Source organism: Xiphophorus couchianus, chromosome 4 (assembly GCF_001444195.1).
Source record: "Xiphophorus couchianus chromosome 4, X_couchianus-1.0, whole genome shotgun sequence".
NCBI lineage: Eukaryota > Metazoa > Chordata > Actinopteri > Cyprinodontiformes > Poeciliidae > Xiphophorus > Xiphophorus couchianus.
Genome location: NC_040231.1, coordinates 11,559,281 through 11,575,766, shown reverse-complemented (window position 1 = coordinate 11,575,766; position 16,486 = coordinate 11,559,281). Strand labels below are relative to the sequence as shown.

General features: G+C 38.2%; 1 protein-coding gene across 1 annotated transcript in view; it reads right to left on the bottom strand.

Moving 5' to 3' along the window:
• The window catches only part of esrrga (estrogen-related receptor gamma a), a 99,447-nt gene extending 83,612 nt beyond the window's left edge, over positions 1 to 15,835 (bottom strand). Inside the window, exon 1 of the mRNA XM_028015803.1 lies at positions 15,775 to 15,835. Within this exon, the coding sequence (XP_027871604.1) occupies positions 15,775 to 15,797 (23 nt within the window). The 5' untranslated portion in view covers positions 15,798 to 15,835. The remainder of the gene's footprint in view (positions 1 to 15,774) is intronic.
• Between the last annotated feature and the right edge of the window lie 651 nt (positions 15,836 to 16,486).

The following is a 16,486-nucleotide window of genomic DNA, read 5'->3' as shown; positions in this document are numbered from 1 at the left end:
TTATGTATTTGTTCTATTACGAAAGCAGACTTTCTTGCTTTTGTGTAATATTTTAATCTAACTTTTAATTTTTAACAAAATCAAATTAACAAAACACTGCAAACAAATCTACCAAACAGACCACAATAATACTTAATTAATGGCCAGATGCTGCTTCTCTTACAGGATCAGTTATATTTCTGAGCTTTTGTGATCCACCCTACTCCCCTCACCACTGTCTATTTTCTGAGGGGATGGTCTCACCTGTCTGCCCTCTTCTCTGTCCACAAGGCTGCCATGCTAATCAAAATAAAGTTCTGGACTGAGCAGAGTCAACTCCACTGAGAAGAGCCACTGAGAGAGTAAGAGCTGAGCAGCCAAAGGAAAAAAAGTGGAGAGATGTCTCTCTTTCTCCTCTCCCTCTCTCTTTCTCTCTCTCTTTCACTCACTTCGTGCTGCACTGCTGTGCTTGTAACCTCTCCCTTTTAATGAGGAAGGGCTCTCAGTGAGGAGCCGGCTCCCATCGTTTACTTCAAAGACCCGGTTCTAAAAGCGTTCATGACCGACCCATCACTACACTGCACTTACACTGCATATAGAAAGTGTTCATTCTTCACTTTTTTATTAAGATATTTGGAACCACCATGACTCTTCCTTGCTGGCCAACTCCAGAGCTCCTCTGTGGAGAGAGGAGAAAGTTCCTCATGGACAACCATCTCTGCAGCAATCCACCAATCAAGCCTTTATGGTAGAGTGGCCAGACAAAAGCCAATACTTAATAAAAGCCTCATGGCAGCAGCCCATCTGGAGTTTACCAAAAGGCTCATGAAGGACTCTAAGGCCATGAAAAACAAAATTCTCTGATCTAATGAGGCAAAGATTGAACTCTTTTGTGTGAGTGCCAGACATCAAGTTCGGAGAAATCAGACATGACTTTCCTCCAAACATGATGGGGGTCGTTGTATTGACCACCAGGTCAAAACAGTGAAGAAATGTGATTTCAACATCATGAAGTGTTGACTAGTCTGGATAGACAGAAAGATGAAGCCATGTACAGAGACGTTGAAGATGAAAACCTGCTCCAGAGCTCTCTTGACCTCAGACTGAGATGATGGTTGATTTTTCAGACAACAACATCCAAACCACACGACCAAGGAGTGGTTTCAGGTTCGCTCTATAAATGTTCTGGAGTGGCCAAATCAGTCCAGACGTGACTCCAACTGAACATCTGTGGAGAGTTCTGAAAATGGCCGTCCATTAATGGCTCCCTTCACACCTGATGGAGCTTGAGAATAATCTAAAGATCTGTGTGCTAAGCTAATGCCCTCATATTCAAAAGACATGAGGCTATAATTGCAGCCAAAGGTGGATCAATAAAGTATTAAGGATAGGTTCTGAGAACTTTACGGATGGACTGTAACTGAATTACTCACCTGAAACAACGTCATGTAAACATCACAGCTATTAGAGAAAATTCAGTTGATATCCAAACCCAAACTCTGCATCAACAATTTGGAGAAATCACCCTTGAAGAAAGGGAATTTTTTCCACAGCAAGAGTTGAGTTTTAGAAATTTTAATCTATTAACATTTTACTACTACAGCAGGGTTGGTACAAATATAAGCAGCAATACAATTCTGGGAGTCTGAAAATTGAGCTTGAAACACTGAATGACAAAGTGAGTGCACACTGATAGGCAGCACTAATAGAGATGCATTTGAACTAGAGCTACTCAATTACAACCTGACAACTCAAGGACCCCATCTCACCGACCCCATATGAACAGACGCTCACAGACACACAGGCACATACATATGAAGCACTGTGTAATCCCACCAACATGGATCTTATAAAGTCCATGAGGAACTTTCTCCTCTCTCCACAGAGGAGCTCTGGAGTTGGATATACAGCAAATGTCAAAGACTTTACTAAAACATGAACAAAAAGTGAAATAAATAAACATTTAATTTGCTAAAGCATTTTACTAATGATTTACCTAATCTCTTTTTTTAGGTTTATGTAAAAATACATCCTCCACATCTTTGTAAGTGCTTACATGTTGCACTCAAATACATACATAGGGCCTGAATCAGATAGGATCTGTTTTATGTGAACGAATCTAAGGACTTATTGATGTTTTATTTATTTATTTTAACAAATAAACATAGGGTATGTTTAATTATTCCATAAAATCTTTCATCTCTTAGTGTACCGTGAAAAAAACTATATTTGTCCAGTATACTCAGTCACATAAAATTGTATAAAAATTCTATTTAAACATTTTGCAACATTTAAACATTGCTTAGTTTTTATTTTTAAATAGTACATTTAATTTTTTTTAAACAGAATTCCATGTCTGAATTATCAAAGTTAGTTTTTCCTGAAGCCTAACATTTATGAAAAGAAAACAAATTAGTTTTTAAATTAGTCTTAAATTAGTTTTTCTTTTAACTAAATTTGAAAATCTATGTTTATTTGCTTAAACCAGATGGTGAACAGCTACAGGTTCTATGAGAAGGGCTTTGTGTGTGTAGACGTACACATGTACTAAAGTTAACGGTACACTTGGATACAAACAATTCTCATCTAATATTAATAGGATATGTTAAACAGTAACACTAAGTCAGCATGGACGAGGAAGGCATCTCTGAGTGCCAAGTAGAGAGATGAATGTCATGCTGACTAAAGTTACACACAGTGATATATTTGAATATGTTGCAAGGTAACTTCTAGGAAAAACAGTCTCAATTTATAAATAAAATAAATAACTAAAAAATATTTACAATATGAATAATGATAATGTGCTACACACCGTTTTGTTTTACAAAACAAAAAAAAAGTTATCTATTTCAAAGATGCTAATTGAAGGTGCAACATAACCTTAAATAGAAAATCAGAGAAAGAAATTAATGGATCACACTATTAGTCTGTAATTGGCCTTAATCTGAATTTGTATCCAGAGGCTCTTGCCTCTCTATTCTTGACTGCATGGCTCTGTGTCTGTAATTGTCTGGATGTGTGAAACAGTCACCCGTTCTTTGAAACAAAAACAACCACTTAGGCATGAACAGCAGCGCTTGGGAGACATCAATATTTCAGTCAGGTGTGTCGAGACAGAGAAAGGGGGAGACAGAGTGAGGAACATGAAAGCAGCAATGGGGGGGGGACCCCTGCCATACTGAGGCATTCCCAAGACTGACGGAAAGACTGAGGCTCTGCATATGTGTGTGTGTGGGTGGGTGTGTATTATGTGATTTTCCCCCATCGTCACCCCGCTCCAACACTCGCTATTGTGTGTACCACCTCTGTCACCTTTCCTCTAATCAGGAGTTTAAATCAATGACGTTGTCCAAAACTATAATTGCCCGTCCTTAAACTGCTTCTCTCGCAATATGCTTTCACCAAGAAACGACTCGGCAGCAGAAATACGCCTTTGCGTGTGTTGTTGTGTGTGTATGTGCGAGCTGGATTAAGAGTATTTTCTCATTACAGCAGTGTCTGAATGTGTAGAAAGTGCTTCTCACATTGTTTTACAGCATCCTGAAACCTCAGAGCTCAGCACTAAGCAGCATAATACCCTGTTGTCCCACACTGATGCCTTCTTGTGGAACTGTTTCCACAAAATGGCTCATAAGCTGGACCCATTGCACTTTACTGATTAGGCCGTTCGAGAACAAATTAGTGTACAAAAAAAAAAATCGGAAGACTAATTTGTTGCTATAAGCTAATTTCTCTATGATTATACACATGAAAAAAAGAATAGCTCAGTCATTTAGGATTCTCCGAAGCAGTAGTTCCCAAGTGGTAAAGATTTATGAGCCTAAAATCACAGATTTAACACAAACATTACTAATGGGCTAGTTAAATGAAGGCATGATGACAGGGTAAACAGCTTTGATAATACTCATGCCTGCAAAAATATATCAATCGTATTTTAAATTGAATTCAAGATCATTTTCTTTATGTAATACACAAAATTTGGCTAATGGCTTGTACTTCTATATCACTTTATCAAGTCTGAGAACCTCAAAGCACTTTACACAAAATTCGTCATTCCTCCCATTCCTCCCATCTTGAGTGACATTTTGCCAAACAGCTCTTCTTTACCTACCCATGACATGCACCAACATTACTAAATTGTCACAGCTACAGTATAATGTGGCTGTGAAGCCACAATGCACAGCCCATCATGTGTGTGAGTCGAATGGTTTCTTGTCACATTGTGTTACCCTATGCTTAAGTCCAATTAACTAGACAGGCATTTTCTTGGCCTGACGATACACTGACATCAGTTAAATACAAACATTTCCAACAAATAATTGAAAGGGAAACACATTCACACACCATTACACAGACAGACAGTTCAACAGATAGCTAGATCACCTGGAAACAATGTGTCAAAGGTAGACATCTGCAATGATGTCTGAATCTTTCTGCTTCTTCATCTACACGGATGGACAGAATGGTAGAAAGAGTTGTAGACGAGAAAGCAAAGAAGAAAGACAGATAGAAAGAGAGATTTCTGGTTAACAAGGTGTTGAGAACGACAAGCCCTGAGGAGTCTACGCTCTCTTACCCTCAAAGATTAGACACCTTACCCTCCGTCAATCCCACTGCCTCTCTTGTTGCGACACAAGGGGAACATGCCACTAACACAAGGGGCACACCCTGGGAATAAACTCTGCCTCTCCTTCTCCTGGATGATTCAGTCCTTGCTTTTTGCAGATTTTTACTCTCTTCTCTTCCTGTTTGTTTGTTAGGTCCAACTAGCTACCAGTACATATCAATCTGATGTAAACTCAGATTGAATTCTGAGATTAAACTTCAAGAGTAGCTGTATACAAGGAAAATATGTGACTGTAACCTAGAACCCTGATCCAGAACGATGCTCACATTCTCATTAAAACTAGGAAAATAGAGCACATTACCTCAGTTAATGTCCTTACACTGGCTCCCGAAACTCAGCAAGTAGACTTTAAAATGCTTTTGTTAGTTTATTAATCTCTGAATGACTTGGCAACAAAATACATTAAAGAGCTGTTGTCATTGTATCAATCTCCCAGACCACTCAGATCTCCTGGTTCAAGTCTACTCTGTGTCCCCAGGACCAGGACCAAACATGGGGAGGCAGCATTCAGTTTTTAGGCTCCTCTAATCCGGAACAAACTTCCAGAAAACAGCAAAAGTGCCAATTCTCAATAGTAAGTGGGTGAGAGGCAGAGTACACCCGGGACAGAATGTAAACCATACATCCTGTGTGAGTAAGTGTGTATCTATTGCAGATGTTGGTAAGTGTGCGACATTAAAAAAGTAAAAAAAAAAAAAAGTTTTTGGACCTATACCAAAATTCTTCCACACAAACAGCTGCCTGTAAGTTCAATAAGCTCTGTCCTCCTTTTCTTGCTTCTACCGCTCTCTAGTCTCCTTCATTCATCGTTCTTTTCTTATATCAGTTCTCACCGAGCTACAAACTTGTTTCACCCTCTCTTAGGTGTTTGACACCTCTCTCCCACATGAGCATCTCTATGTGTCAAGACAAATTGGCTGAGACTCACATCTTTTTCTCTCTTCCTCAGTCTGCTCACCACTCAACCGAAGAGAGGTACAGAGCAAGCGAAAGAAAGAACAGGTAACATAATGTGAAGAGTGGGGGAAGATTGAGCAAAAATACACTGGAGTTATGGTGCAAATGTTACAAAGAAAGATGTCATAATTAAAAAAGGTCGAAAGCCAAAATACACTTGACCAAAATACATGTCTGCCACAGCAATAAAAAGACCATCCAAGGAGTTGCTTTTTCTTGGAAAATACAGGAAACCGAGTTGATTAGGTTAAGCTATGCAACTGAAGCCAGATATTTACAGTCTATAAAAAACACAATTTTATAAATGCAGATATTATTTTGATCATCCCAATTGCCCTGAAACTGGTGAAGTTTAATCTGATTTATTTTCAAATTCTTAGCAGCTTTATGTTATAGTTATGATTTTTCTTTTTTGTTCAACAAGGGAGTAAGTCAAGTTTAGGTAAAAAGGAATGGCTCTAAATCCAGGGCAACCCTAGAAGAAAACCTGAACAACACTGCATACAATCTGAGTTTGGGGTAGTATTGTATCACCATCTGGAAAACAACCCTAAACATACAGCCATAGGAATGATGTAATGCTTTAGATCAAAGTGCAATAATGTGTTAGAATGGCCTAGACCAATATTTAATTTGTAGTAAGACTTGAAAACGGAGGTTTTAAACCTTTTCCAGTCCAATCTGACTGAGCTTGAGCTACTTTGTAAAGATGATGAACAAAAGAAATCTATAACTTAGATCATTTGTGCTCAGTACTGACATTTACTTAATAAATGTAACATAACCTTATTAAAAATAACTATGCTGGTAATTATTACAATACACAACATACCTGTATGCTTGTAGATATGGTTATAAGTTACCTAATATATAGTTATGATTGTTGTTTTATTATCTAAAAATTCTGAAATGCACATCTTTAAAAATATTCTCTAGCTCTCTTAAATATTAAACAGATGCTGAAAGTAACTACAGATGTTGTCAAACATTTTCACACACACAAGGACTAATACTGGGTATCACATAAGCAAATATGGTTTTCCTGTTGCAAACCTGTACTTTTTCTAACATACTTTTAACGCATACAAACACCTTCACACCCTCACTCTCACACACACCCCAACACGCACACAGGCCTATAGCACTGCGACAAAGAGATCAGAGAGACGGGCAGAAAATAATAGAATCTTCATCCCAGTAATCCATATTCATTCTTCTCATCCCTCCTCGCCTCATTCCTCCTGCCCTGCACGCCACGCTTCCCTGTATCTGACATTCAAATGAGTTGTCTTTTCTCCCTTGTTAGACACACACGCACACACACAAACGTTCGCTCTCTCTTTTTGTTTCTCTCTCTCCCATGCATGCACACAAACACATGGATACTCATCCACTTTCTTAGATACTTTCTGCCCCGTTGCACCCGTGATGGCAAATTGAGCGCCTCCCATCTCTCTCCCTCTCTTGCTCACTCTCTCTCTCTCTTGACTCCTCTCATCTTTCCTCCATCTTCTTCCTCCCCGACACCTCCAGACCGTTTCCCCTTCCTGTGATTTTACTATAGGCAGGTACGGCTGGATCACAGGCCAAAGAAAGAGGGGAAGAGGCCTTTATGTGCTGAATGAGTCAGAGTGTGACACTCACTGCGACACGTGACACCAAATAAGTGCAGTAACAGTTGATCTATCTATCTATCTATCTATCTATCTATCTATCTATCTATCTATCTATCTATCTATCTATCTATCTATCTATCTATCTATCTATCTATCTATCTATCTATCTATCTATCTATCCTCATGGTCCTATTAGGGGGAAGATGGAAGTGTGATCATGGTTACTGTGTGCTAACAGGGAGCGTGCTGCCATGGATGACAAATATTACACACACACGCACACATGCAGCCATGCAGGGAGAAAACACTTGGTAGATTTCATCACTGCTTGTAATTATGATCCTGTCAGGTCCACAATGTGGCAATCCATAACGACACACGCACAAATGCACCCACTGAAACATATGCTGGCCAACTAGCACACACACTGGACATGTCATTTCACATGTTATATGCCACACACAGAGAAAACATAGTTCTTATGAGGAATGATCAAACACAAGCAGGCACAAGATAAATAAAAAAAGATAACGAAATATGTGTGGTGCATTATGAAAGAGATAATCTGTCCTGTTGTAGATAGGAGAGGAGATAGATTCAAGGCAAGTGTGAAACTGTTTAAACTAGAACAAAACTGCGAAACAAAAATAGTTAAGTATTTAAATGTGAGCACTATTCACATTATATTTAGTTATTTGTCCAACATCTTTACTGAGTGAATTAGATCTGGACACTTGGGCGTGTCTGGCTGAGTGTGTTGTTTTTTTAGCATTTCCACGTGTGAGTGTGTTGACATCTCTGTCTCCACTGTTGACACCTCATGTGTCAAGGGAGCCTATTAGAGACCCTCGCAGCCTAACCCCACACCTGACCCCCACCCTAATGTGTGTAGTATGTGTGTGTGAGTGAGTTTCTTCTTTTTCCATTAGGTTTAGTATCAAGCATTTTGTTTTAGCTAGGGTCGTTATTTAAGGCCATTGTGAAAGTTCATACAATGGAGGTTGTTAGTGTATTAAATTGGTTTAACTCCAAAAGTATGGTTTTAGTAAAAAATGTCTTCAAGTTTGCACAAAAAGAGAGATGAAAGGGAGGAATCCCCCTCTTTTTCAGTCCATTCAGTATCGTGTATGTATTTTTTAACACAATCAGGTAACTATATTACCTCAGTTATTAAGGAAATTCTGAATTTAATAGGGCTTGGACAGTATTGTGTTCCTAATAAGTCAGTAAATTGAGTGACATTCACAAGCAACAGCGAACAATGACAAAGCCACTTCTCTTGGAAACACTGAGGGTTAATTTTAGCTTCAACAAAGAATCTGATGAGACACTGGGGAAGACTGTTGTTGTCAGTGTCCACAGTTCATATTTCTAAAGAAGCTTTCTTTCAAAGAAGTTAATAAGTTATCATTGTATTGTTTCATGGGAACAAACCATCCTTTGTACTACACCGGAAAAGTACAGCAGTAAGAATATTTTTATTTTGATGTACAATAACTATCATTTAGAAGTGAGAACATATGAAAAATAATTTATTTTTGGCATCCTCTAAAAAAAACATCTATAGATTGGTCTAGATTTTTGGTGTCTTTTTAACTTGAACATTGGTATTATCTAAAGATGAATCTTGAATAACAAATATAAAAAAGCTTTTGTTTCCTAATTGTCCCTCTCACAATTTGCCTTCACTATGTTCACTAATTCCATCCCATTCTCTTTCCTGGTCATCGGCCTTCTGCTGTTTCTATCTTCGTCAGACTTGTCTTACTCCAGTTTGTTAGTTTACTCCGTGCTTCCTGTGCTAACTTTGATTTCCTGTCTGTGCCTCCTCTACTTCTTATGACTAATTCCTTCCAAACCTCTCTCTTCTGTCCCGCTGTCTCTCTCGTTTCCCTCTACCTCATCTTCGCTCTCTCACTCACGAGTGCACACATCTCGCTAGCTCTGTCTTGTCTCTTCAAACTCGCTGAAGCACAACTAAGCCGGGGGTTTGAGTCCCAATGAGAGCGGTTAGGGCAATCAGTGCTTTTCACACCCTCTGATGTTCTTAAAAGGTGGAGGGATCAGACGCCCCTGCTGTACTGTCGCACTTGACACACTACATACACGCACACACACACACACCCCTACACACACACACGCCCGCGCATGCCCACGCCCAAACACACACACACACACACACACACACACACACACACACAGTATGTCTTTATATCTTCACAGGAACTTTGTATTGACTTCTATTCATTTTTCATTCATTTCTGAAGCCTAACCCTATCACTTAGCCTAAACCTAACTATTACATGCCCATTGTCACTAACTGGAGTTGTGTGCTCTCAGGACATGTGAAGCAGCACTGCTTTGGGCCCACGAGGGTACAGTAGGTCCACACAATGTAATATTTGTTAGAAAACTAAGCCTTGCATGTACCAAATACAAGGCCAAACACACACAATTTTTTGCAAAAGCTTTACTACCCTTTCAGAGTTTTGCCCTGTTACGTACAAAACACATTGGTATTTGATGGAATAGAGCAACAACAAAACATAATTGTGAAGTAGAAGTAAAAAGATGTATGGTCAATATTTTTGACAAAAATCTGAAATGTGTAATTTGCATATGTATTCAGTTCCTCCGAATTTGCTGAAGAAAAGACAGGAAACTAAGGATTTACATAAGATTTAGGTGACGCTACCTACACCATGCTTCACCAAAACCTTTTAAAAATAAGGCTCATAGTGTTTAAGAACAGCAAGAGTTGAATACTACCTCAGTAATTGCTGCCCTGTCAACAGATGCTCCACTTGTGGATCTCTTCGCAGTTCTTTCTGAGTCGCCATGAGTCTCTTGTCTGCTCCACTGATTAATGTTCACTTTACCAGGTCTGTCAGTGGACGGCCATGTCTTGGCAGGTGTGTGGTTGTGCCCTACTCTTTACATTTCCAAATGAGAGATTGAATAATACTCGTTGAGATGTCCGAACCTTGGAGTACTGTTTGGTGGATCCCTGTCCTAGCTGCTGTGTTTGTAGTGCCGTTAGTACACTGTTTTTTTCCTATAAAGCTCTGAGGCATTCAGAGAACAGCTGAGTTTGTGCTGAGATTATATTACTTAATAGATGGTCTCTGTTTACTAATTAGGTGGCTTCTGAAGGAATTTGTGTTGCATTGGATCATGATAAACGGGGGTAAATAAATATGCACATCACACTGATTTTTTTTCTTCAAATAATATGTTGAAAATCATATATACTTTTAGTTCCACCTCAGTTATGCACTACTTTACTTTGGTCTGTTATATAAAATTCCATCAAAGTTTCACATGCCAAAATGTGAAAAGTTCAAGGTAATACTTTTCCAAGGTACTACATACCTACGGTGATATGTAATGACTTCAAAGCTATCAGACTCAAAATTAACATCCAGTGACTCTTAATCGGGTGAGAAAGACAATGCTCAAACTTGTGTATTCTCAATGTTGTTTTAAAATTTAGTCTGATCATCTTAAGCCACAAACTAAGAATAAAGTCTGCTTGAATTTTTTTTTAAATCTCCAAAGTTATTTTGTAGCCCAGTTATATTCATAAAAAAATAATACATGATAAATCAATGACACTTCTCCCTTTGCCACCAAAATAACTGATCACTCAAGCTACTTTTTCTGTATTTATTTGAACAAATTATGAATTTTTAAGTTACCTAAAGCTTACGTAAATCCTTACTTTCCTGTCTTACAAACAGAATACCATGCATGCACGTGGGATAACATCAAGGTTTCGAGTCAAAATGATTAGAAATAGTCCTTGCTGTTGTGCCCGCTAGTTCTGTGGGATCAGGTGTTCATGATGGTGTGATATAGATTGCAGTAAGGAAACTGAATGTACAGATCCACGCTTCACATAATGCGGCAAAGTGCAGTGACGCTATCAGTTTACACCGTAACGGACAACACAGTCACTTTGCACCAAAGTGAAAGATACCCACACTCTCACACACATGCACACACACTGCACAAACACGAGATTCAGAAGGATTAATTCACTGCATCATGTCATCAATCCTACCATACCCCCTGCGGTTACAAAGGAAGTTAAGTAAAAAAGTTTGTAAAAAAAAGGAATATCAAAGCTTAGCTCTCTGCTCACCTCCTTAGCTAATTTCCTTCTCTCATTTCTTTTTTATTTTTACTTAGTTTTCTCATATTTTTACTCATCTCTATTTTTCTATTCTGTTGTTCATCAATCTATCCTCTACCGCAGCCTCAGCCAGCACACCTTGATAAACGGAGGCTCTTAGTCACATTGGGGTCAACCAGTATAAACACACACACACACCTGCATACTCATGGAGAGGGTCATCCTGGCAGGGTTACTCTGCACAAAGTCAGCTTCCCATAATGTGGTTGCTGTCGCCTGCCTCACACCCTCATGATCCAATTAGGAGCCGCAACTCCTCCAATCAGCTGCTGTGGCGACCAACAGGGTAGATGAGCAGGCAGAGGCAGGCGGAGAGCGCCAATCTCCTAAGTGCTTTTAGAGGATTAGAAGAAGGTGGGTGGATCTTAGGGAGGGAGGGGAACATACTGCTCTCCCTCAAATCTTGGTATTCTTGTATAGTTGCTGAGAGCTGAGCACCAAATGTCTCTTAATTTTTATACCACTCCGCCAAAACAGCAACTTAATTGGTAATATTTTCATACAGAAGAAAGATGTTAACCTCAAACCTGTGTGACGTAAATATCATCATTTGTTTTTGCCTTCTAGGCGACTCCTTGGACTAGATTTGATCTAAATTTAATAACAGTACAAAAATGTATATAATAAGCTGAAGAACATCGCCATACTCTCACCATTTTTTTCATATTCCAATAAAGAGACTGTAGTTAACTCTTCTTAAACTTCACAACTTCAAGTGTTTCTAAAGGGACTACAGTTCCACTAAAGCTACTTTAGATTTTATCTTTTGTCTGATTTTGTATTTTTACTATGATGGGTTTTACTTTGGTGTTTTAATAGACTGTTTGTGTTTTTTTTTGTAAAGTATATATACATCTATCTTTATTTGATAAATTTTCCTCATACTGTTAATTGCTCACTATTTTATTGACATTTATTAAAATCTGTTTATTCTATTAGTGTGATCAAATTTAATATCTGTTTCTCTTGAGACTGAATTTCTGTCCTTTTGTTTTCAACCTATGAACAGCATTTTGTGTAACACCTGACTACATAAAAAGTGCTCTATAAAGTTTACTTGATTCATTGATTGATTATACATTTCAGAGAGAAATACTGTGATGCAACTGAGCAATAATTAGTAAATAACAACAAATATTTTAGCAGGGTCCAACAGGCTAAGTGTCTACAATGCCATTCATAGCACATAAAACTAATGGCCACATCCTTCAGATGCATCGCGTCCTATCTTACCATCAGAATTTAGGCTTACTGCAACTGCAATATGTCAACCACACATAAACATTTCTTTCATTCAACTGGGTTTTTCGGCACATCGTCTTCAATGTTTTACACACACAATATGAATGTTCAACAGAGTTAATTCAAATGAATGGATTAGCTCAGCAGCTTGTCATAAGGTTCTGTGAAAGCTAAACATCTGCAACTTAGGGTGCCTGGTGGATAAGCGCAGTGTAACTAATTCGATCACTTACTAGAGTAATTTTACCCTTTTCTCTCCTTCGAAAAGGACTCATTTAAAGCGTGTTTGTTGTTTCTGAGAATTAGCCCAAAAGAATTCGTCTTAGGATGAAGTATTTCACTGGATGTTTATTCTGCATGATTGTCTCCAATGAAGCTTTGCCACGACTGCCTCCCAAGATGCTCACATTACAGACATTACGGCACGGCTGGAAATGGAGCTGAGGTGTAATCAGTGGCTCCAATATCCTCAATCAAAAATGCCTTGATTGAGACGCTGATCAGATACTTGATATAAGACTGGGATATCCCTACACCTTCCACTTTTCTCATTTTACAAAGAGAACCTCTCTTCTTGTTGACAATCTTTTCCAAACAACATGCAGCAGACAAGTTGAAGAGATTTAAGCAGAGAAAGAAACTGAAGTGACATTTAATAAATTCAGAGTTTTCGTTTTAAAGATGCCACTCTACTGCATGCTTTGCATTTTTAGAAGTAATTTACTGTTCTTTATTTATTATAAGACGGGAATGACATGAAGTAAAGGCCATTGAGTCGGGACTTGAATCCGTAATGGCTACATTGAGGACTATGGCCTCTGCGTATGGGTCGCAGGCTTTACCCCTGCACCACTGCACCAAAAATACAGAGCTTTAAACATTCTAGCATCACCTTCTCACTTCTCACTCATTTGACAATTTTGCAAACACCACTTAAGTCAGTGGTGCGCCACTGATTTCTTTGGACATGTAGAAAATTTCTGCAGCATGAGTCTGAGTTTGATAAACACTAAACATACGCATTACTAAAACATTGTCAGCAAAAGTGCTACTCTGCAGCAATGAGCCAAAAGTACATCCTTTGCTGATGCTAGGTCTGGAATCACGAAGATTCACTCAACTCAGGAGGCTAAAAAAACTCACCATGACCCATTTTCTGATTATTTCAGCTACTAATACTTTGAGCAGTTGAGGACACTCACAGACTGAGTGAGGATTGAACTTTCATCTAAGTGTAGAAAAATAAATAAAACAAGACAGTGACATCAAAGCTTAAGAAACATACGTGGTCCTGACACATTAGAACACAGTGAGCACATTTTACCTCCTGATCTCAGTATACACACATCGTACAAAGTGGGGGTGTGGCATTTTACTGACAAAGCACGACTTCATGATGTACAAAATATATTCAGTTTTTCTATGCAAGACCTGGTTTTCAATGTGACAACACACTTGGCAAAATAAACAATGTGATTGCAATTTATTCATGCGTTTTTTACTACATAATGTACTGCAGGAAATAGGAACAGAAGTGCAGACAAACTTGATCGGCCAGCTATAAAATGTTAACTACAAAAAACTTTTTTTGCAAAAATAAAAGTCAGATACACACTTAACCATACACACACACCCCCACGCACCCCCACACGCACACAGACACAAAGCCTAAAAACATGAGATGAAGGACATAAGTTTAACACTGCTTTGCATAGCCAATGAAACCCTTCGCAAAACCCCCATAAGGGTCAGAAATGTGAAATACAAATAATGTACAATATTTATACACCACTAATAATCAGCAGAAACCCCCACCAACTGCTAAAGTCACCACTGATATCCAGGTTTGATTAGCACGTTTTTTCAGGTCAGTATTGTTGTGTTAGTTTAACATTTGCGTGCGGCACACACGGACCTACCACAGTGCAGGTTCTATCCTTCTCCTTTTGCTTGAGGCGTCAGGACCTCAATTAAAGAGAACTGCTTGTAGCAGTCATGAGCTCGACACACATACACAGTCACACCAACTCGCATTGCAAGTACACACACACAGGGTACCCTTAAAGTATGAATATTTCACTATATCTAAGTCCTTTTACCTTGGAATGACCTGATTGTCCCACTATGTGTGTGTGTGTGTGTGTGTGTGACTTCATTTCCATAGAGGTATGTGGAAGTGCATTCAATCTAGTGCTCGAATAAAGACATGAACATTAATACAGGCACAGAGGACTTCATCCAATGACACAGAATATTAAAACATTAATGTTCTTTTTTTAGGTTTTACTTCATAGTTATTAAATGATGGCATGTTTGTCCCAGAATCATAGAGTAAAGCATATTTTAAAACATTAATCACAACAAATTTCCGTTTTAAGTATTTTTTCTTCATCTATTAGCAAGTAAAACTTACACTTAATGGAAAATGTATTCTCAGAGGTCAAAGTATCATATTGGGGGAGTTGTTAGCACCATTGCCTCACATTGAAAAGTTTCCCAAGTCTCTGGGAGCTGGAGCCGTTTGGTAAACAGTTTTCATGCACTTTTCATACGAAAATGATGTTTCAAATTTAGCTTTTCTCCAACACATCTGATGCTTTCTGGCAAATCTGTGGGTATTGGGTTTTCCAAATAGACTTTAGCATGCATTGTTGTCTTTTTTTAACTATACATTTTGGCCTGTAAAGAAGCTGCTAAATGTTAAGGGTGGAACTCCATTTGTTTAACCAGAGTATCTTCATGTAAGCCTGCAGGTTTGGGTAAATAACACTGATGACCGTCTTTAAATCTGCATCCTTGTAATTACAATTTACATACTACAGTAAAGTTTATGTTTATAATATTAAAAAGGGGCTTCAGCTTGTTAGAAGTTGCAGAACATTATCCATTTTTGTATAGGACAAATACTTAAAAATGTTGGGCAAATATTAGTATTCAATATTAATATTTAATTTTATAATCCTTTTTTTCTGCTACAGGGACATCCAATGTTCCCTCACTTTTTCTTGAGCTGTATGTTATGGTTTCAGTTTTTACTATGTTTTTAGGTGAAGGCCATTCTAGTTGTATAAAATGTTTACATTTCTAAATAACAATATTTTGTGTCTTTAGGACAGAAAATTAGACCTAGGGACTTAGACCTTCAAAGCGATACTTACTGTTCATACACATACAGCCACATTCCTCGTCTACTCAGCCACACGGTGTTCGTGTAACTCCTGCAATCAGAAAAAGAGAAAAAAATATTTATTAGCTCTGTTAAAACAACATATTTTAGGACAGGTGAAGAGGGAAATATTTTGATCAATGAAACAGATTATCATTGTGTGGGTTGTTGCATCAGACATGATCCAAATTAAGACAATGAAAAGGAAGCCATTAAGGTTCTTAATGCTTTTTGCCCTATTTTAAATATGCATATGTAATAAAAAAAAAAACCTGCTCAGAAAACTAGATAAACTAGATAAATTAATTTAATCTAATGACTGAATGAATTAGCCTCCTGCCAGACTTATCAGGCTATTGGTCAATCTGCTTCTTTCGCACAGATGGTGAATGCCCGGGCCAATTAAGCCATTTATTAGTGACTAGGCAGAAATAGAACTGCTGCCATTAGTCACTCACTTAATAATAACTATTTCCTATATGAGTTTAGTTAATTGTGCATTTGGTGTTTCAACAAGATAAAAAGTCCTCAGCTATTTTAAAGGTTTTATTTTATGGCATAAAATAATACATTATTCTGGAGCAGATTTGATCTTAATCAAATGTGACAGGCAAAGATATATGGAGGTTAGCTCTCACACACAGCTGAGTGGTGGAAAGGAAACCCGAGCCTGACCAGAAGAGGGATAACAGAAGTCCAAGAAT